We start from the raw sequence: 23698 nt of genomic DNA on the forward strand, positions 1-23698 counted from the left end.
CAGTTTGTAACAAAATAAAAAATCTAAATCTTTATATGGTTCCCCCGTCCTCTAACTTCCAATTAGAAAGTTGTGGCCCTGTCTGTCCTGAGGCCAACAGAAAAAATTCCAATTAAAAAGCATAGTTTATGCTGTTTTTTCATAACTCTTCTTACAGACAATGCTACTTCCCTTCATTTACACCATCTTTTCCCCAAGTTTCAGCCAGTTTTTAAATTTGAATATCTCAGTGAATATTGCAATTAGGAGCATGGAATTTTTTTTTGTTGGCATCAGGGCAGCAACTTTCTAATTGAAAGTTTGAGGACCAGACCATATATAAAAAATTAGATTTTTCATTTTGTAAAGCACTGTATTTTCACTGTCAAAACTGGTACAGGGTAATTTTTGAACGCCTTTTGAGCATTTTTTAAATTAGAATCATACCTCTATACGATAAATGGTTGAAGAGAAAAAGGCCACATTAGCATTTACAGGACACCCTGTATGTACAATGCTTTATCAATTGAGTGACAAAAATCATGGAAGGAAAATTACTCATTTCAAATTGCACAATTTTTTTTCATTGAAGGGCTACCATTTAAATATATTGTACATATTCATTTGGAATTTATAAGTAAAAAAAATTCAGGAAAAATTTCTAAAATCTGGATTTTTATTTTTAAATCCTCTATACATTGAATGTTTTTTATTCACATTAAGCTCAATGTATTTTCTTGTACAATGTGAATAAAAATATTAAAAAATTACACTTACCGGTATTACTACAATCACAGGTATAAGAATTAATTTCATCAGTACAAGTGCCATTATTCTGACATGGATGTGATTGGCATTCGTCAATATTAAGCTCACAATCATTTCCAGCGAAGCCTTCATAAGATTAGAATAAAAATAGAATTAAAGTTCTGATCTTAAAATGAAAAAAAAAATAATAATCCAGTGTTCAAATAATATGTAAAATTTCATGATTGGAGTTATTCCAATATAACCATAAAAAAGTTTTTAATTAAGGCTGCAAATATATTACTAACTAGTTGTTACCTGCAGCTTCGCTCATGTAGATTTGCTCAGCGATGATTTCACCATATAATATTTGAATCTTTCATGACCTGATTGGGGGTTGAATTTCCAAAAATTCTGCTTTATAATAATGGGACTATATTATAAAATGTAATACCGACCAAATTTCATATTTATAGTTTCAGCACGAGAATGATGAATCAGTCAGTCAGGACATGTTATTTTATATATACACAGTGATTCAAAACTCAACGTACAAACTTTTAGGGGAGGTAAAAAACACAAAAATAAAACAGAATCACAGGAATGTATGGCCGGAAACCCCAACCTGATCAGTTGGAGGATAAATGAAGATGCAGAAATAACAAGCCAAATAGGTGGAAAAACTCTTTACTTTAACTTTGTGTAATACTTCACACAAGGACAGTATGTGTACATGTCAAGTTTCTTACAACAAGTGCTCAAAGTTCTTACCATCCACAGTTATGCACACTTGAGGGTGACTTTTGAAAGGGTTCGACAATCAATGCATCGCCATTGTGAAGCATGCATAACAGTGGATGGTAAGAACTTTGAGCACTTGTTGTGAGAAACTTGACATGTGCACATACTATCCCAGTGTAAAATATCACTAAATAAAGAGTTTTTCCCACCCATTATTAGCATGTCATTTCCGCATCTTCGTTTATCCTCCAACTGATCAGGTTGAAGTTTTTGGTCATATATTCCCATGTGATTCTGTTTTGTTTTTGTGTTTTCTAGCTCCCCTAAAAGTTTGTACATTGAGTTTTGAATCACCCTGTATAAATAAGAATTTTATGATTGTCTGAAACACATAGAACAAGGTTCCCAGCAAAATCTGCTTGATCCTGACTAAAACTTCTGAAGAAAGATATGTAATTCAAAATTATGAACTTCCAAATGTTCTTCAAGTGTGTGTTTGTTTTTTTTTTGTAGAATTTGATCCAGAATTTTACAAATATTTTACATTCTCGCTTACTTTGGTTGTTCATTTTTCATTTTCCTGATTTCTCAGGTCACTAAGAACCCTGTAAGAAAACACTGGGAACGGCATAAAATTTTTTGATAATATAAAAAATTTGTTTCGCAACATTATTGAAACAAATGAAATCCAAAAGAAATTTCAAGTGCAGCAGACAATTGGCACATATCAGACCAGGGTATGACAGATTACCAAAAAACGCTGGATTTCGGGATTTTAATTTTGTAATGGCCCATTTAAACAAACTTTTGTGCGTAGAGGTATGCAGTGATGTGTTTTCCTCCTCTAAGCTTGAAGATAAAAAATGCCAAATTATTGTACAGTCCAGACTAGTGCACGACCAGATTATCAAGAGTCTACTGCATATCGTTTGAGTGTTTTTTGAAATTTTTTGTAAAACGTCCTTAAAAATCTGTATTAAATCATGTTATTTAACTCCAAGTACAACATATCAGCAAGGGCATTATAATCTGTTCAGGCAGAAGCTGAAATTGTTTATTATAAATGATAATCAATACTGAAACAGTAATTTTGAAATTTTTTTTTCCTGATGCAATCCCATCAGACATAATCAGCATTATAACATCGAAGATTTGTGACAATAGAGTTTGGCTGTATTTATGAAATTTACTGGTTTATTTTAATTTCCTTAAGTGGCCGCAGAACCCATGGGAAGTGCACACAGAGCCCCAAGGGCTTCATCGAGCACCAGTCGAGAACCACTGGTCTAACTTAATTGCAGGAAAAATAAAATCATGTATATCCAGTGTGGTATTAATACGTACACTTTTGCAGTAAACAATCTAAATATATAGACTTAATTTTTACAAAATTATTTGAACTTATTTTAATGTTCAATGGTAAATGCCTTGGAAAAGTAAATTGTTCATTTTGTCACGAATAATTATTTTTATTACTATTACTAAGCCGAATAGTGGAAAGTCTATCGTAGTTTGAGTTTTTACAGTTCTCTCATCACATGCAAGCATTTTATTTGCTCACCAAGTTTGAATCCAAACCAAAAAAATATGTATATTTATATTTTAAGGTATTATTTATAATATTTACCTTGCGGACACGTGCAGATGTAATTATCCCTCTGAAGATTGATGTTACATGTTCCACCATTCCTGCAAGGGTGGTTATCACAGAAAGTATTTTCAACCATCGTCTCGCAATAAATTCCAATAAATTGAGGTAGACAGGCACATTTTGTGGAATTTCCAATGGCGTCTTCTTGACAAACACCGCCATTCAAGCATTGATTGTACTGTGGTCTTTCGCACAAGGGACCTGTGGGGGCGAAAAACAAAAGTGATGCGTGTATCAGAAATGTTGGTGAACTGAAATAAAGGACTTGCAAATTAATGCCATGTTAAAAACTGCTGACATGAAGATAAAATAAAGTAACTTAGTTACTTTATTTTATACATGCTCATTCTCGAATAGCAATACAGGGTGGGACAAGAAGTAGTGGAAACATTAAAAGATTAATAAAGTGACCAATTGGCACAAAAAGGTCAGTTTGCATTAAAATAATTACCATAGGTAGAGTTTTTTCCTTTTTTTTTGATAAATTGAGACATTCAAATTTCCCTCACGGGTGGTGATGTAAAATGAAAACTCAACATAACACATCAATTATGCACTGTTTGTGTTCAGTGCCGTATTTGGGGGGGGGGGATTTAGCAGCCTATAGCTCAGGGCAGCAAGTTTCAAGGGGCAGCAAATTTCAGGAATGAGTTCCCAAGAAAAATTAGTAGAATGTGAGGACTGCAAAATTCATATTACGGGACTAGGTCAGTGAGGAACCAAAATATGACCTAGAGAGTTTGCAAGCATGTGAGTGAGCAAAAGAGTGGCATAGAGAGGTTGTAAGCTCGAGTGAGGTGAGCAAAAGAGTGGCATAGAGAGGTTGTAAGCTCGAATGAGGTGAGCAAAAGAGTGATCCAGCGCATCTGCAAGCATGTGAATGTTCAAAAGATTAACCTAGAGAGTGTTAAAGAATATGTATGACCAATAAAGTGATCTAGAGAGCGTGTGCAAGCACATGAATGACCAGAAAAATGATATAGGCATGTGCAAACGTGTATGTGATCAAAAGAGTGACCTATAAAGCAAGGAACCATGCCCGCAAGCAACTACAACTGTAACCTAAAACATGCAAGCATGTGAGTGACCATAACAGTGTTCAACTATCTGAAACTGAACTATCTGGCCAAGTGAGTTGTAGCACAGGGTAGCAAATTCAAGGAAAGAGTTGTCAAGAAAATTAAACTAGAATGGGGGAAGGGTGGCAAAATCCATGTAGCGAACAGGCAACAAAACCATAAATGTGCCTCTCTCTCTGTTTGTGTTGCGTTTTATGTTATGACAATTTGTGTTTCATAAAACCGCTATAGAGTGAGAGTACCTTTTTTAGCTCAGACTATATCTAAATGGGTGGAAGGGTGCTCATGTGTAAATATGGTATTTTTTGTGATGCAAATTGTCATAGACTATAATTACACTGTGTTTGTGTAGAATTTTATGTGTTATGTTGAGTTTTTTGTTTTAAAGCGCCACCTGTGAGTGAAACTTCTTGGATATCAAATTTAATGATCACAGGAATACATTTATTCACATGGGTTTTCTGCTAATCAACAGAATTAAATTCTTTTATATAGAATATGAATACAACCAATAACATCTTGACAATAATTGCAAAACATGACCACTCACCAACATCCACTTCACAATTTCTGCCGGTATACCTTGCAGTACAAATACACTGATATGAATCGGCCAGCGATACACATTTGCTATTCTTATGACAAGGTTGGCTGAAGCATTGGTCAGTTTGGAAGCCATCTGTGAAAAAAAATGACAATTTAAAAATGAATATAATTTTAATACATTTAGAGCCATTTATGTCAGGCCCTGATGACTTACTGGAAGTCAATGAATCGCTTGCTCACTCATTAACTCACCTGGTCAATCAACAGCTTACCCACTAGGTCATTCATACTACTTTAATCTACTTTACCGCACACCAACTGCAGTCATATATCGCCATATGGCAATTTCCAACTAGAGGAGTTGGGTGGGAAATGAAGACGCCATCCATCATTGGTCGCCCCAGGCTCGATAGGTAAAGAACTTTCCCAATGTTCTTTTGGCTGGATTCGAACCCATGGACCTTGATGGCAACCTTCATTGTGGAAGATGAGCATCTTACCACTGCGCCACCCCAGCGCTTGGTCATTCATACTGTCACTCACACACACACTCAGTCAATCACATGGTTAATCACTCAATCATGCAATTACTCACTCAGAGCTGTCAGATCCTTAAAAAATTTCCAGCCAAAACCATCCTCAGAAAGTAGTCCAGAATATTTCAACTTGTGTTGCAATCTAAGAAACAATGCACGAACTACAGTTTGACATCAACCTAACCTCAGTTTTTCTTATAATCAGAATCCCCTTCACCTTTCACTTATCCCATCGAAGGAGAAAATAAGACTTTCGTTACTGAATAAACTGATTTTTGGGAAAAGTTGCGATAATAGTCAGGTTAGATACTCAATATTCTCTTCTTTGTCACTTTAAAACAAGGACCCGCCCAGGCATGGTTGTAAGAAGGGGGGGGGGTGGTAAAAACATTTGGTGCAAGTTGTAAGTATGCGAGAATTGGTAGGCAGGCAACTTTAGGCTAGGTAGGAACCTAAGGTCCTGTTCAAACGGCCCCCAAGAAAAAGAATTTTATCAAAACGCGCCCCCCCCCCCCTTCACTATCTATTTGTGCCTTTCAATTTGCAATTGTAATAGAAAATTTTGAGCAGATTACATTTTTTTATGAGGCCCAGTGTTGAGGCAGCTTTGCACTCAGTTGTGGGGAGGGTCTGTGGTGTCTTGGGGGGGTCTTGTGGTGTGTCGCGCCACCACAGGGGTCCCCTATGGTGGCGACATGTGCAACTAATTTTTTTTCCCCTGAACGCTTCATGAAGTCCTCCACAAAATTTCATAATTTTCTGATGACTGGTTTCGCCTGTATAGGCTACTTTAATCTTTCACACCATAAATGTAATATTGATTTTTATTATTAAATTATCTAGATAATCACTGATACTTAAAACAATATCACTTATTTTGCGTAACATTAGAATATATCTAGCAATCAAAATACTAAAATATCTCAATTTGACACTGCTGGCTTGTATATTATGCTTAAGAAACTCCTTCAACTTATTCTTAGAGCAAAAGTAAGAATGGCCAAGTTTGACTATATGGTACGGTATATTCACTAACATTCATAATTCAATGGTTTTTAAATTGAAGCTGTATCTAAATGAGCAAAACAATGCTTTGGGTATCAAGTCCTGCCAGCTCTGCTTCGATTGAAAATACTTTTAATAAATCTAGATTCATACAGCCTATGTCATGAAATTTCTAGGTGAGAATAAATGAGTTTCGTGTGTATTAACAGATGCTGCACACAAAAAATTTATTTGCAATGAAATTTAAAATTTAAGAACATCTAAATAGGTAATTTTTCTCAGTAGTTGCAATCCAAAATATAAAAACACGTTAGCTTACATAAAAGCAAGTATTGTTATTTAACATATCCATCAGGTTAAAAAAAAACTATTTGATAATATTTTCAATAAGTTTCTGACTGTTTTAATACTGAGCTAATTTCGGAGGTTAAAAACCTAACCCTGATGCTCTACAGCAGTGTTTCTTAACCTTTTTTTGCCCGTGGCCCCCTTTGAACCATATTTTTTGCCCGTGGCACCCTTTGAACCATATTTTTTTCTCGTGGCTCCCCTGTCTTACCCAGAGTTTTCAACTCTCATCTAGAAGCAAGACACTTTATACAAATACAACGCCACAACAGGCAAATTGCCCAACGAGGTGGCTGACTTAAGAACATCATGGATCCCCGAGCCATTTTTTGGAGCCCCTACCTACTACTGCTACACCACACATGCACCCCCCACCCCGCGGAACCCCCCAACGAATCGGTACATGCGGTAATGTGCGTGTACGTGTAGTGAAACCTGACGTGAAGTTTGTTTGTGTGATGCTTATGTGTAGTGCTGCCATCTGTCCCCAGTTTTACTAACTATGAGTGAAGTGTTATGGTTGAATGATTTACCGTTGTAGGACTGTTGCTCTCTGTGGCGAGACTTTTTAACGGGGAGATCGGCTCCCATTTGCGCCTTGAAGTTGGGAACCACAGAAAACCAACTTCGTATTGAAACGATTTTTTTCAGTGAATTTATACTGAACGAAAATTTTGCAAAGAAAATTGGACTCCAGACCACTAGCCTAGAATTTATTGATCTCCCCGCTAGTCCGAGTTCTATCAGGACTGTCTCAATATCATGGGGGGGGGGGCCCTCCTTAGGCAAAGTGATGCTATGGTAGTCCCATACTTTAGCTGGAAATAAACAGCCTACATATTTCCTATTTATTTTCAAAATTAATTGTACTATACAAAATATCATAAGGAGGGGTCACTTATGGGCATGAGGCCCCTCACAAGAGTGGGACTGACAGAACTACAGCCTGGGGCCTAATATGGTTTTCATTTTTTTTTTCATACAATAAATTTCATATAGGGAAGGGGGGTCTGAAAAATTTAGCCGGGGACTTGAGAAAAACCCCATCCTAGGGAACTTGTTGCAAAATGTAGGCGGTGAGGCCTGGGTGGGTCCATGCCCTAAAGGCCCTGGTTTTATGAGTGGTTTTGTTGCATTCTCCCTCACTGTAAGTGTTAGTCACTAATATAAAATCGTTATTTCTTCACACCTTAATTTTTCTTCTCAGCTCTCCAAACCACCTGTCGTGGGCCCCCTTGAAGTATCCCAGTACCACAAGGGGGCTATGGGCCATATGGCCCCGGTTGAGAACCACTGCTCTACAGCACATATTTAGAACAAACAGCTCTATTTTGCTTAGTAAATTTTAATTATTGTAATAAATTAATGTTTAAAACTAAAATGTAATAAACAAAAAAAAAATTCACATGTTATATATACCTATTGTGTTCAAAATATTGCCCGAAAGCTTTCATTTAGGTTGTTGATGGTTTAAACCAGTTTTTTATGCTTATCATAACAGAAACCTAACCCTGATTATGATACAGAACTTTTATAATCAACTATTTTTGTTAGCCAAATCAAATCCGCAGTGAGGACTTGGGGGAAGGGGCCTGAAATGTGAGAAAATGACTGAAAAAATGGGGAAAGATGGCCAAATCTATTGTTTTATCACTTCAGTCTCCCCCACCCCGAACGAAATTTCTGGCTACGGGCCTGAGTCGAATTATTTTTTACATCTGTACATCTATGCTGGACGAAAATAGTAATGCTCAATCAACGCAATATTAGCATAAATAGTTTATGCCTCCTCCAGTCCAACTGTGACCTCGCCCCCCCCCTACTCTGTCCCCCCTAGAGGATATAAGCTGGTTCGTCTCAGGAGAAGTGGGCCACTGTGAAAAAAATAGTTTATGCCGACTTTTAATCTTAATGGGAGACTCGCATTTGCACCTTGTAGTTGAGAACCACGATAAAGCACCTTCAACGGACCAACACTGTGGTGCGAGTGGGGTTTGAACCCGGGTCCTCGCAATGTGAGCTCGTCACTATGACCACTCGACCACCACAGTGGTAAATAAATCAATGACTTGGGGAGGGGGGGGGGGAACAATCAATCACAATAAATCGGAAAAATAATCAATCTCGGATTTAATAATGACAACCATTTTATGTAAATACGGACGGCTTTGATTGCCTTTTTATTATCGTTGTTGCCAATGATCAGATAGCAAAAGATTTACGAAGTCTGGCTAAAGTGTAAGTCTTCCGTAAGCTGACCATATTTCATGGAGAAGAATATGGGAAAACATTGTCAAAAACGAAGTGATTAACTCCAAATGTGCCTTAAAAAATATTAATCATGGACGTAATATTGCGCCCAAATGCCAGTGGAATAAATTCAAACAAGTCCGTTTTCTTTCCTCTCTCATCACCGCAAAACTTTATTGCAGCCCTGTGAAAAAAAGTTCTTTTTACCTCTGTAATGTGTCCTGCTACTATATACATGTACATAAGAATGAAAGAGAACTGGTAGGTGAGGGTCATAAGCGACTGCAGAAGTGGCCAGGGCCACGCTGCATCGACGGGCTCACCAGAGCCAACTAGCCGGAATAGTGACTGTAAAGAAGTATACCAGTAACTGGACTAGCCTCACAAATCGACGGGCTCATCAGAGCCACCTAGCCGGAAAAACGACTCTGAAGTGGTCCAACTCTAGGGCTGGCTATACAGCATAGAAGGGCTCAGCAGAGACACTTAGATGGAAAAGCGACTGTCAAGAAGTGGCCCAGCTCTTGGGCTGGCCAAGTGACTGTGAAAAATTGGCCCAGCAGCTGGGCTAGGACACAGAACTGACAAGCTCACTCGAGCCATCTAAACAAAGACAGACTGAGAAGAAACAGTTGTAATAAGAATACCGGCTCAGAAACTTGCAACTTGTACATATCCAAATATCAAACAAAATACACAAAGGCGCTGTCGCCGTATTAAATTTTAATTTTGGTTGAATAAAACATCCTGGGAATTTCTGGGACCGGGCTGCGGGGGGTGTGGCTGAGCGCCTCTTCGGCCGTCGCTCGGGTTCGTGGGCCCGTCCCGGGCTTGCCTAGGGTGGGACTATGCTGCTGCTGCTTCAGAAGGGTAACCACCTTAAAAACCAGGCTTCGCGCTTGCAGCTAGGACTTAGAGGGTCGGGAGCGCTTGTTCATAGTTCACCGGGCGTTCCGGCCTGGCAGCCCTGGCCCTCCCCCAGTACGATCCAACCCACACGGGTAAAGGGCTTACATAACAGAAGGGACAGAGCCCGGGTTATGTCTGGTCTGACGGTAGGTGAGGGCAAAAAGTATGGCTGGGAATCGATTAAAATTTTTAACTGGTTAAAATCAAAAATTTTTGATTAATCGAATATTTTTCTCAACCACATAATATTTTAACTGATGCCATAAAAATATTTTTTATTCATTTCATATACCTATTCACTTAGTTTTAAACAAATATAAGGATAAATTAAGAAATCAGGTCTGCCCGCATGAAGCAATTTAAGATGCTGAACGTTATTTGTCAAATCTTGGAGTTTCTTTATTTAGATCTTGTCATTTAAGTCAACTACTTCCGATCTTCATACTGTTGCTGGTTTTTCTAGAAACTATTTCTGGATAGTACTTGTTGGGGAAGAAGCTGATGCTTCCCAAATACAAGGGCCACAACAGGTAAACTGCCCAATGAAGTGACTGAAAAAAAAAAAGTCTCTTACCTGTGAGTATTACAGATAAGGAGAAAGTATAGTATCTATTATCCGAGGATGATGTCACTCTCCGCTATCCATACAAAGGTTTTAAACAGCTGGCTGATGCGAAGACATATTTTGGAAAGAGAAAATTCAACTGCCCCTGCGGGGAATCGAACCCACGTCCTTTTACTTTCCGGGTGAACGCCCTAGACTACAGAGGCAACGAAAGTTCAATCTTTCCCTGGAGCTCGTGTGCACTAGGGCGTTCACCCGGAAAGTAAAAGGTCGTGGGTCCGATTCCAGGCAGGGCAGTTGAATTTTCTCTTTCCAAAATATATCTTTTTGCATCAGCCAGCTGTTAAAAACCTTGGTATAGTATCTATTACACTTTCTTCTAATTTGTTTAGTTTTTCTTACTTTTCTACTTTTTTTCCTTCCTTTTCTAATATGCGGTTAGGTTAAAACAAGGTCACCATATTTATTGCCGATTCGTCAAACGGAATTTCTCGCCGATCGCATGTAAGCGAAGCGGTTAAGCTGAGACAGGCAACGAGCGTCATTGGGTTATTATGTTATATATTAATTATTATATTATATTATATTAATTATCTACTGTCATTCCGTTAGAAACTAAACGTTTACTTTACAATGCTCTTATACTTTCTACACTCACTTACTGTTACTTGATTTAGGTTCGCACATCGTCCGAAAACCTAAATGAACTAGCCATAGTATCCAGAGTTCATCTCTCTCATTCCCCTTTCCAAACATCTCTTTCCACACTACCAAGATCCTTCCTGTTCATATATTTTACGATTATTTCCTTTCAATTTTTATGTTCAAGGCAATAAAATTGCACGTTCTCAGATGTTATACAACTGACTTCCATTAACTACGAATATACGTAGTACCCGTAATGTACTTTACCCCGCTGAAGCTCGCATTAATATGCTTTTCAACAATATTAATATTACGTGCCCACGCTGCCGGAATATGCTACCGCTTTAATCAATAGCCTACGCATATGTTTCAGACCCATCTAAAAATCTATTTAATACGACAAACATAAGAGTTTTAGTGTATTTCTTTCCTTTTTCTTCTTATATTAGCACTAAATTTGTCGCTTTTTTCGACTTTTTTTAAATTTTCCTGATTGTTTTTGCCAACCCTACACATTGGAGCTCGTCAGGGCATTTATATACTCTTTTCTCCGTGGTTCAACTGTACACGTAGAATTTATAACAAATACAAATACAAACACAATGCCACAACAGGCAAACTGCCCAACGAGGTGGCTGACTTAAGAACATCATGGATCCCCGAGCCCCTACCTACTACTGCTACACCACACATGCACCCCCCACCCCGCGGAAACCCCCCCCAAACGAATCCATGCGGGAATGTGCGTGTACGTGTAGTGAAACCTGACGTGAAGTTTGTTTCTGTGTGATGCTTATGTGTAGTGCTGCCATCTGTCCCCAGTTTTACTAACTATGAGTGAAGTGTTATGTTTTGAATGATTTACCGTTGTAGGACTGTTGCTCTCTGTGGCGAGACTTTTTAACGGGGAGATCGGCTCGCATTTGCGCCTTGAAGTTGGGAACCACAGAAAACCAACTTCAGCCGACCACCACTGTGGGGTTCGAACCCGGATCCTCGCATCACGAGTCCGGCACTATAACCACTCGACCACCACAGCGGCCTGTGGTGGTCGAGTGAATAACATACTGTTTAATTCCCTCATTTGTACCAAGAATGGTTATCAGTTTTATAATGCTCTGTAGTTTATTCACGCACGGAAATGAAATTGAATTGAGGGCCACTGCGCCAAATGTATCGAGCAAAAAAAAATTAAACATGGTAACTGTATGAGATGAATTACATTTATAAGTAGGCTGACGGTATTTTTTCGAGAAAAATACGAGATATTGGGATTTCAAATACGGGACATCGCTAATTAAGCTGGAATTACACTATGAAAGTTAAATAAATTTTTTTTTATAAAACATGAAAAATTCAACTTATAAGCGTATCGGTTACATTCGATCAATAGGCTTATATTGTTTGTTTTCTTTACCATTTATAAAAGATCTTTTATCGAACGTTTATAGTTTTTATGAGCATATGTGCTGGAACCTGGGGGCTAAGGCTGTTCAAGTCCCCTCAATAAATTTTACGAGGGGGGAAGGGGGCTGAACTCCTCCAATAATTGAAAAATGTTGAGTTCCGTACATACGGGAAAACTGGCAACTTTCAGTCGTCAATGTTCTCTTCATTGTCAGCCCCTCTAATGTTAAAGGTTTTTCTTTTCCTCATTCAATCAATTTCGATTTACAGTGTGCCCCATCTCCTGTCGTTGGCGATTTTTTGGTGATTTTAGCAATAATTGAAAACTTTGCTTACTTTGGAAATCATTTTTTTAGCGACAGCTGGTAATTTTCCGTATTTGAAATACTAATTTCCCGTTTTTTTGTTTTTTTTAAGGAAGTATGGTCAGCCTGGGCAAGCTGTAATTGACAAGTAATAAAAACTATTGTGTTTGGTTTCAGCGAAGATTACAAATTCAAGCATCCTAAGCTTCGTTGAAAACGAGGAGGAAAACACTTTTGAAAGTATCACTTTCGACACCTCAGCCAATCACCTCGTTGGTTTTCTGTGGGGGTTCCTTAACTACGAGGCGATAATTACACTTCACTCGTAGTTTGAAAAATAGATATAGCAGAACTAAAATTCAAGCACAACGTTGGCCAAGCTACATATAAACTCAGACTGTTAGGTACACATGTACACTTCCGGAACAACTCATTCGGTAGTAAATTGCCCATTGGCGATAGACCAGAGTTGTGCTCGGTCTGAAAGAAAAGATTTTCTCGGGAGAAGAAGGGGGAGTGTTCATTTTTTTTACCGCAGCAAAACAATATAATCCGGGTCCTGCGTATGTCAGTGGGTATTCAAAAATTATTTATTCATTTGCGGTATTTAACATGTTATTGATCGCAACAAGAATAAAATCTATGAATAAAAGTCAAAATTTTATTCTATTAAATTAAAAAAAAAATTCAAGAGGGAAAAAGAAAAAAAATGAACGTTACTCACCGCAGCTTCCGTGGTCAGGGAGCGGACATTTCTGCCACACGACGTCACGAGATTCAACACTGGAGGAATTTAGCACGACACTAGCACCTTGTAGTATGCACCCGGTGAAACCCTGTCCGACGAACATCACCTTGCGCACATTTCCGAGGTGAAGCTCGAACAGATCGCTGTTGTAGGTACTGTTGGCCACCAGCACACTCTGCCCGTCCACGCTCAACGTCACAGACCCTAAGTTATGCACTATGTCCACGTCATGCCAGCGGTTGTCATTGAAATTAGATCCTAAATACACGGCACTGTTTTGTCCGTCGTGTCTCCAGCCGAGTTGTAGTTGACCCGATGGCAGCAGTGACAGTTCGATGTAATCGCTGCCCGTCCCCTCTTGGTATAGGAGTTGGCCGTACGAGCAAGTCCTGAAACTGAGGGACGTCCTACCATTGATGTTGACCAGACTGTGTAGCTTGACGTAAGAGGATCCATCGAAATATCCCTCTGGTCCTTGCGACCTAGCAGTCCAATATTGGCTGATGAACACTAGCAGCACCAGCAGCATGTCCACTGTAGATATGAACAGAAAAAAAAATTATTGAGGTGTGTGAAAGTTATTTTCAGTGATAACAAGTCACGAAATTTAGCAAATTCTGAACAGAGCCGGAACTAGGGAAAGAGGGGAGTAGTCGGGTTTAGTGCTCTATGGGCCGGGCCGGACCAGAGAGGGCCACAAATTTCACTTTTTAACCTCCCCTTCAACATTACAAGGGGGTACCAAAACGCCCGCTAGCCCCAGTTGACTAATCATCTATTTGCGGCCCTGCTTTCGAACACATTAATATTGTATCTCATACTATTTCGTCACACGAGAGAGCCTACGTCACGACAGTACTGGGTGTGATACATAGGCGTATGACAAGTGCCCGGAAATCGAAAAAGGAGGGGGGGGGGATAATTTGTGGAAATAGTTAACACGTCATAATGCTATTTTTAATTGATGAGATATGCTTCCTGATCATATTTCACTACCAATTTCAGCATCGGTTGAGGATTCATTTCCCGGAATTCCTCACACACACACACCACCGGGTTTTCCTCACTACGTTCGCACTTCACATTGAAAATCTGTTTCACATTGAAACTTAGTTTCCCGTCAAAACGTCATTACTTGTAATTATTTTGGGGAAAAAAGAGAAAGAAAAAAGATTCACTGAGTCTAAAAACCAGCATTATTCATGAACATTTACCAGAGAACCCCTTGATCTATTACAAACATGCTCTACCCATGACCAGCGGGCCATGCATTGAGCATTAAACACCCTCGAAGTTATCTGATGTGGCCCGCGACCTCAAAACTAATTTTGAAAAAAAAAAATGAACTAAGCGACTCATTTACAGATCATTTAAAGTGACAACCAGCAGTGCAATTCCACATCACTTTATGGCCCGAGGGAAATTCCCGGATCTCTCAAGGGATCGGCGGCATATTCCCGATCACTTGAGTGACCCATGGCACAGCTCCAGAATATCGTGGCATAATTCTAGAGCTCTTAAGCGGTCAGCGGCATATTTACAGATCCCTTGAGTAACCTGCGACATACTAGCTCCAGAGCTGTTAAACTGCCCTCAATTCAGTTCCACATCACTTATGTGGATCACTCAAGCGGCACGAAGTACATTTGCAGTTCACTTGAGTGGCCTGCGACGTGTTTTCAAACCAATGAAGTGGCCCGTACTCTCCTAAAGGTTTAGCATCCTGGGTCTATCGGGATTTTGGTACTCTATGCTATGTCTTAGGCCGGTCGTTCACTGAAGGCCACTACGAGTGAAAACAAGTCACGTGTATGCGCAAGACCACTGTAGTATTCTTGCACGTACACACGACTCGTTTTCGCTCGTAGTAGCTACCAGTGGACGACCGGTCTTGGTCACTCCCGAGAGAGGTTGTATTTTTTATCTATAATTTCCTGTAAAAAAATTCCGAGACACATCCTGCGGATCATTTATCTTTGCGGCTGGCCTTTTGAAAACTGCTGTTCCAGACTTGTGGTTCCCAACCTGTAGTACGCGTACCCCTTGTATGTAACGGGTTATTCATGGATTCGCGAAAAATAATCAGAAATGTAAAAAAAAAAAAACAGTAGCAATTCTCTTACGATCAATGAGTATTACGCTGAACCAGAGTTCGGTCTATAGAGCGGCTGGGGGGTCTTCAACCTTTCTCTAGTCCGGAGCACTGCTTATACGCATCATCAAACGAAGTGCACCTCTTATACGGAAATTTTGGCAGACATGCCTGGAATATGCACTATTGTAATCCTCGAATGCCATTTTTTCAGGGTGTTTAATTGAAGCGTTCACCAAGTGCTCACGAGCACGAAATCGGACACGAGCATTGAGTGCTTGTTGGTGCTTCGAGGAGCTCCACGGTACTCGCGAACAACAGGTTGAAAATGGCTGGGTTAGAGAGTACGCAATCATGTGAATGATCAAAAGAACGACTTGAAGGTGAGTGGGGATTAAGCTGACTATAGCTCAAAATGACAAATTTGAGGACTGAGTGGGTCTAGAAAATGAGACTAGAGTGGGAGAATGACACAAAACCCCAAATCCGCCTCTCAAGGTACGACCCGGCGGCTTCAAGTGAAGGGGCGGGTGGGGCTCAGGGTAATGTGATCTAGTATTATGATTTTCGATAGTAAGAATACATTGTAGGATGTTCTCGGAACATCACTTGGCCCGAGAGCTCATAATGCTGTTAAGGCCCTTCCTCAACCCATCATGAAATTTAAATTGCTGATCCAGTCAACATGATGAGATTCGGCGAAAACAACTAGTTAATATGCAATAAAAAAAAATTCAGTGTTGAAAACGATGTAAAGAGGGCAGGGCATACAAAAAAAAAGATCCAGATGGACGCAAAAAAAAGCACAACTATAGTTCAATAGGATCCATGGCCCCAAGTAACAAACGAATGAAAACAGAGCGTTAATACCTGACATCGCGATAATAATAATTATTGTTATTATTGATGCCACGAATCAGAAGGGAAAGTATGGCAAAAAAAAAATGTGATACATAATGGCTTCTACATGTTTTCTATTGATAAGGGGGCGGCGAGTGAAAAATTCCTCATTCATTTCACCCGAAAGTGGGTCAAACATGGAAACACACCAGCAGCACCACATAATAAGCAAAGCATCATTTCCGAAATAGAGGGGGGATTATAACAGAACGAAATGTGAAAGCAGGTTCCTCTGAGGAATGTTTCAAATACGGGGCAGGGAGAGAGAGAAAGAAAGAATGCAAGAACGAAATTGCATTCGAAAACTCGTTAGCGTAGAATGGAAACAAAACACAAAAAAAATCGCTCACAGAGGAGTTAAGTTATTTAACGGGGATCCACATTCTGTTATTTCAGCAGCGCTATTAACGAAAAGAAAAAAAAAACAACTCAATTATGAAAAAGAAAAAACTTCCGAAGAACGAAAAGAAAAGAGATCGTGACGTAGAGGTTAAGTGACCCGAAAATTTGGGGCTTTTTCTTTTTGAATTCCTTTCACGACGATTTATTTATTGTGCAGCCACAATACGGCTTGGGGATAGGGTTCCGGAGACGCGTGCGACGAATTATGAAATCGAAATTACTGTTTAACATTCTAGGATGAATAAATACTTCCATGTTTGATGAATCTGCAGCGTCGAAATTTCACCGACTTTGTTTATTTATTTTTATAGTGACGGACTCGCGATGCGAGGATCCGGGTTCGAACCCCACAGTGGTGGTCGGCTGAAGTTGGTTTTCTGTGGTTCCCAACTTCAAGACGCAAATGCGAGCCGATCTCCCCGTTAAAAAGTCTCGCCACAGAGAGCAACAGTCCTACAACGATAAATCATTCAACCATAACACTTCACTCATAGTTTGAAAAACTGGTGGCAGATGGCAGCGCTACACATAACAAGCATTACAGAGAAACAAAAACTTCACGTCAGGTTTCACTACACGTACACGCACATTCCCGCATGTACCGATTCGTTGGGGGTTCTGTGGGGGGGGGGGGGGGGTGTAGCAGTAGTAGGTAGGGCCTCCAAAAAATGGCTCGGGGATCCATGATGTTCTTAAGTCAGCCACCTCGTTGGGCAATTTGCATGTTGTGGCGTTGTATTTGTATTAATTTTCTTAAGCATTCACGGGAAAAACAGAAATCTTCGTGATTTTTCTTAAAAATAACTAATTTTAGTTATTATTATAGCAAGACTAATATATATGACAGTGTTCAACTGCTGCGCTGGTCCGCGAAACATTTCACCCAATTCATGAAGCCACAACATAATTTTAGATTCAATAAGTAAAATAAAGTCTGCATATTGTTTAGTATATATATACTAATACGTAAGTAGACCTCTACTATAAACATTTCCAAACAACACTTGAAAGAATATCGTTGTAAAGGGATTTATCGTTATATCGAGTATCGTTGTAGCGAGGTTTCACTATATAACCTAATCAACCATCAGACCATTTTTCACTGAAAAAGGGGCCTTGAAACCGCTTTGTAAATTTTGTGTCTTGTGGAGTGATAATCGTTGGCATTTTCTAGCTCTATTATTTTGATAAGCCTACTAAAGACCGAGCATGAAAAGAGAAATGAAGGCGGCGTCCTGTGTTATGCAATTAGTCATAAATTGATATTTTGTTATGCGTAATCAACTCATTATTTGTAAAATTATGCTACCGGAAAACAGCATTCCATAAATAAATGGAGCGATAGCGGAATACTATCGAAGCGAAACGGGCAAAACGCCAAACGTCGATATTGGTCATTTAAGAATTGATCGAGGAAAAAGCAAAACATAGACCATTTCGTATTTAGTTAGGAATACCACACTCTCTCGAAAGCTCACTTTCATGAAGTCCTTTTTTCTTGGTCCGCAATCTTTCCCCTCCAGACCAGTGCCGTCTTAATGCATGGGCCTGTCCGAGCCTCAAATGAAGAGGGGCCTCAGAAAAACAAGAATAAGCTGATTTTTTCGAAAATTTTGGCCATGTAGGGTCTCATAAAAATCATTTGGCCCGGGGACCCACGCTGTTCATAAGACGGCCATGCTCCAGACCTAAAACCTCTCCAAGAGAGCCACCTTCCGTTCCTCAGAGAACCGGAAATGGTGAATGGAAGTGATGCATCTAATAAGAGAACTGCTTTAAGGGAACACCTTCATTGACACACCAGACTAAAAAAAAACTGATCGGGAACCCCGCCCCCCTCCCCCTCATAAAAATGGATCTTCAGAGAGGTTTCACTCAGACATAATATAAACTTGGTCTTATTTCTATGGTTTCACCATACACATTAGTTCACCTATATCAAGGGGGACCACCTCCACGACGAAGGCACAGTTTCTTGAGAAACGGAGGGTGGCCCCCTAGCTCCCTAATACAGGTCTTTCATTGTATACCTCTATTAAGGGACGGCTTAAGAGAGGGTGCACCAGGGCGGCAGTATAGGAATTCGTGTGTGTATAGACACACAAGTTTTTAAAAGCTTGTTTGTATAGACACACAAGTTTTTAAAAGCTTGGAATAATAATAATTCACAAGGCACCAACACTCCGTCACTCTTTTGAGCCATACCTTGACAATGAAGATGTTGAAAAAAAACATGAGGAAACAGACAAGAGCGCCAGCTGATAGTAGAAAAAAGAATTAACTCGTATCACACCGGGGCAAATGTGCATTTTGGTGCCCCATACACAATTTTTCAGGAGCGGTCAAATTAAAGCAAAAAAAAAAGAAATCAGGTTTTCATTTTTTCCAGGGTCTGGAGCACCAGAAGTCCCTTTCATTTCCCTAATTTCTGCCCTGGGGACCTTGGAATAGGTATTTTGGAATTAAAAAGGTTCAACTTTATGTTGGAATTTTAATTGGATAATTCAACCCCAAAAAGAAGGGAAATATAATAGCTTACATCAATAAGAACTGTAATGTGGGGAAAGTTGTGTGTCATAATAAGAACTGCGAAATAATCCTGGGCTAAAAAAAAAACAGGAGTTTCTTTGAAAGCGGGTCGCATGGTCAAGAACATTTTGTCGGGTTATCAATGGTTTGCGGCTATGGACAAATAAAAATAAATCGGGGAAACAGTTATTTTCCGGATATTATGCTGAGTTGAACTCGGAAAGAAAAGTCATCACGTCTCCACCGGAACTCGAACCTAGGTCCTCTTGCATACCGGGCAAGCATGCTACCATCTACACCACTGGCCATTTCCTGAAGTTAAGAGAGGCTACTAATGCCACTACTTCAGCACCTCACTCCACAGTGCGTGAAATAAGGAAGGTAGGGTCATGTCTCCAGTGGTGTAGATGGTAGCATGCTTGCCCGGTATGCAAGAGGACCTCGGCTCGAGAAAACTGTTTCCTTTATATCTTGGGCTGAGAAAAACTCTAAAAATAAATCAGGATTATCCCAGCGTCCTTTGGGCGCTCTAGCGCCCTTTCAGCTTCTCTCTAGGGTTGCACTTAGAGGGTGGCATATGAGGCTTTGCACTCTGGCGGTAGGGGAGCTCCAGCCGCCCCGCCTCCATTTCCTGATCCAATTTTTTAAGGAGAGAAGAAAGTTTAACCCTTTAAGTGGCATTATCGAGATATCTCGCATCGATAAGCCCTGATATTTAGCAAAGTTGATTTCTCAAAGGAACACTTTTTCCTATACAGGATGTCCTGTAAGTGCTAATGCGGCTTTTCGCATCCGTTGTCGTAACTGTCATCAACAGTTTGTCGTAGAGGTATGGTTTCAATTTAAAAATTGCTCAAAATGTGTTCAAAACTTACCCTGTACCAGTTTTGAGAGTGAAAATACAGTTTGTAACAAAAAATAAAAATAAAAAATTTAAATTTTGGCCCCTCCTGTCCTCTAACTTCCAATTAAGGAAGTTGTTGTCCTGTTTTTTCTAAGTTCAACAAAAGGAGGTCTTGTGTTTATAACTGCTGAAATATTTGAATTCAAAAATTGGAGAAAAGTTGGGAAAGGACAGCATAAATGAGGGAAAGGAGCGTTGTCCGTTAGTTTTTGCTGGTCTTTCCCAAATTTTTTCCGATTTTGGAATTAAAGCATCTCGGCGAATATTAGTTAAAAACATGCGATCTCTTTTGTCAGCCTCGGGAGAGAGAGAGAAACTACTTCCAAACTGGAAGTTAGAGCACAGGGGACCGTATAAAAAATTTAGATTTTTTTTTAATTTTGTTACACACTGTATTCTCATTCTGAAAACTTTTACAGGGTAATTTTCAAACACATTTTGAAAATTTTTTTAAATTGAAACTACACCTCTACGACAGGCGGTTGATGATATAAAGGCCGCATTAGCACTTACAGGACACTCTGTATACTTCTTATTTTGCACTTGTTGAAAATTGGAAGGAAAAGCTAGTCCATTCAAAAATATATCACATTTAACAGGGTTCTTAGTGATTTCTACTGCGCCGCGGAAAGTGTTGAGGAATGTTCTCGGTACATACAGGGTGATCAGCGAATAAGCCCTTATTTCAAAATTAAATATCTCTACAACAAAGATCAATAGAATTAATTATACAGTAAACGGTACGTTTATTAGCAAAACTGTAAGAATGTTGTACAGAAATTTCGAAAATTTAGTTTTTTTTTAATTTTTTAAAATTTTAAAAAAAAAAAAAAACTGGAGATTTTGGGGTTCCGAAAATCCTTATTTGTGTGAAGAGAAACCACTGCATTCGCCAAAGTTACTGCATGGGCTGTGGTATGCGCCATGTGTGCTGACAAATTGTTCCAAAATTGTAACGTAACGTTCAGTAGTAATCGTTTCTCTCACGAAGAAGGATAATGCCTCTGGCGCATACCGCAGCCCAACCCGTAACTTTAGGCGAATGCAGTGGTTTCTCTTCACACAAATGAGGATTTTCGGAACCCCAAAATCTCCATTTTTTTTTTTTTTTTTAATTTTAAAAAATTTAAAAAAAAAACTTAATTTTTGAAATTTCTGTACAACATTCTCACAGTTTTGCTAATAAACGTACCGTTTACCGCATAATTCTATTGATCTTTGTTGTAGAGATATTTAATTTTGAAATAAGGGCTTATTCGCTGATCACCCTGTACAATGAAGTTTTCAGTTAAACGTTAAAATATGGCGACGTATAAGAGAAGCCCAGTTTTTCAGTCTGATTTCCGAAAACAATCAAAGCCTCTCTCTCCGTATCGCGTCTCCGGTAAATACGGTTGCTAATATCAGCAGGAGATGAGATGACCCATATATACAGAAATGACTAAGTCACGGGACGTCTTCAGTCATTCAAAACCGTAATTAACCTTTGCATAAAGGGAATTAACTGAACCATTTTCTTTAATATATAAATGACAAAGCTTCAAAGTATGTACATATATTGAGGTGACTGACATCGACTGATAAGCTAGGGGGGAAAAATACCTAGACATTATTATCATTCAAAGAAAAAAAATGATTTCAAATTATAGGAATATAATGACTTCTTTGACGAGAGGGCAAATTGTACGTATGTTAATGCATACATTTCCAAGTACCTTGGATGTTTGCCAAGTAATTACCTAAGATGTTGGAGAAACGTCCAAAACCAAAATAATAGACGGGAGAACGCTTCTGAAACAAGAATCGAATCTAGGCCGCACAATACCGAGTTATACTAGCATCAGAAAGATGTGGGACCAGTGTCCTGAAAACTCATCAGACCATCATACCTTTTTTCGTATAGAAAAATAATTTCTCGCTCATTCAACAGCAGCCTTTACCAGGCATAGTAGCGCCGCTTTGTCCGCTTGTCTATTCGATTACAAAAAAAACAGGCGGGCTCCGATCAAGGAAACACGAATGAATATTATGCGATGCTAGCACAACAAACAGCACAGCCTCAATTTAACCGATTTGTAGCATTGGTAATATGCATTGGAGGAAAAGAAATATCGAGTAGTAACCTTCAAATGTTTCTTTACCGAAATGGCGCTCGGATAACGATCGGAATTCACGCAGGGTTTATTCGAGTTTGGGTTTTTCTTGCGAAGAACACATTTGTGAGAATTTCTTTGAATAGCGACCTTCAAAGCGCTTATGATTTTTCCGCCTGTGGGCAACACGAATTTTGCCGCCCTTTTTCCCCAGTCTAGTCCTAAATTCCTAATTTTGTTGACTGCGCTTTCCCGAATTCGCCACCGTGCTATAACCCGATTGACTTTCTCTACTCCTGCAAGTACACCAGTGTCTTCAAGTCCCTTTTGGTCAATACCATGCTCTCACTCCCCCTAAGTGTTTTGGTCACTCACGTATGCTTGTACACTGTTTTGGTCACTCACGTATGCTTGTACACTGTTTTGGTCACTCACGTATGCTTGTACACTGTTTTGGTCACTCACATACTTGTATACGCTCTACGTTACTCTTTTGCTCACTCACGTGCTGGTGAACTCTACGTCACTCAATGACCTAATCACTCGCTCTGTAGGTCACTCTTTTGGCCATTCACATGCTTGCTCACGCTCTAAGTCGCTCTTTTGCTCACTCACGTACTTGCAAACTCTGTAGGTCACTTAATGACTTAGTACCTTGACATCTGGGGAGAGACGGATTTATTGGGTTTATAAAAATTTTGCCACCCTTCCCCAATTCTACTAACTTTTTGGCCACTCATTCCCAAAATTTTCCGCCCTCTGAACTGGTTGCCCTGGGCGCCAACCCTCTCCCATGTAAATACGTCACTGTCAACATATACAGCAGAGTGTCTCGATAATCCGAATCTCGAAACTTCGAGGTTCCGGATAATCCGAGGTGCTGGGAATTCCTTCTCGAAATCTCCTGTTTCTCGATAAGAAAGTTTTGTTTCATTTTGTCCCATTTCTCCCCCGAATACGATACGGATACTTTCAGTTTGAAGGGGGTCTTGATTCTTAGACTAAGGTCTTGGTAGACCCAAAGCCGTCTTAGTGCATGGGCCACCCAGGTACGGGGATTCAAGTGCAGAGGGGCCTAATAAAAGTGAGATCGTGTTCAAATTTTCGAGAGTAACTATGTTGATTGGTAGGTAGGAATTTCTAACCAGGTTCGAAAATTACGGGTCATATGGTCATCCGGTATACGCCAGTCTCTGGCTCGAGAGTAGTAGCAATATCACATATCTAAAAGGTTGTGCACCCGTGTTGAAGACCCTTGACCTGTACGATAATCAGGGTTGCGCAACCACCGGTCCGCCAAGAAGTTTCACCTTGCTC

General features: G+C 39.6%; 1 protein-coding gene across 1 annotated transcript in view; it reads right to left on the reverse strand.

Annotated features, from left to right (window-relative positions):
- The window catches only part of crb (cell polarity complex component crumbs), a 112923-nt gene that overhangs the window by 32800 nt on the left and 56425 nt on the right, over positions 1-23698 (reverse strand). Inside the window, exons 2-5 of the mRNA XM_089231612.1 lie at positions 13438-13995; positions 4748-4876; positions 3095-3319; positions 757-873 (exon numbers count right to left, since the gene is read on the reverse strand). Of these exons, the coding sequence (XP_089087738.1) occupies positions 757-873; positions 3095-3319; positions 4748-4876; positions 13438-13995 (1029 nt within the window). The remainder of the gene's footprint in view (positions 1-756; positions 874-3094; positions 3320-4747; positions 4877-13437; positions 13996-23698) is intronic.

This window comes from Pholcus phalangioides, unplaced genomic scaffold (assembly GCF_987345545.1).
Source record: "Pholcus phalangioides strain wild (caught in Gottingen) unplaced genomic scaffold, Ppha-v1.0 ptg000004l_1, whole genome shotgun sequence".
In the NCBI taxonomy this organism is placed as follows: domain Eukaryota; kingdom Metazoa; phylum Arthropoda; class Arachnida; order Araneae; family Pholcidae; genus Pholcus; species Pholcus phalangioides.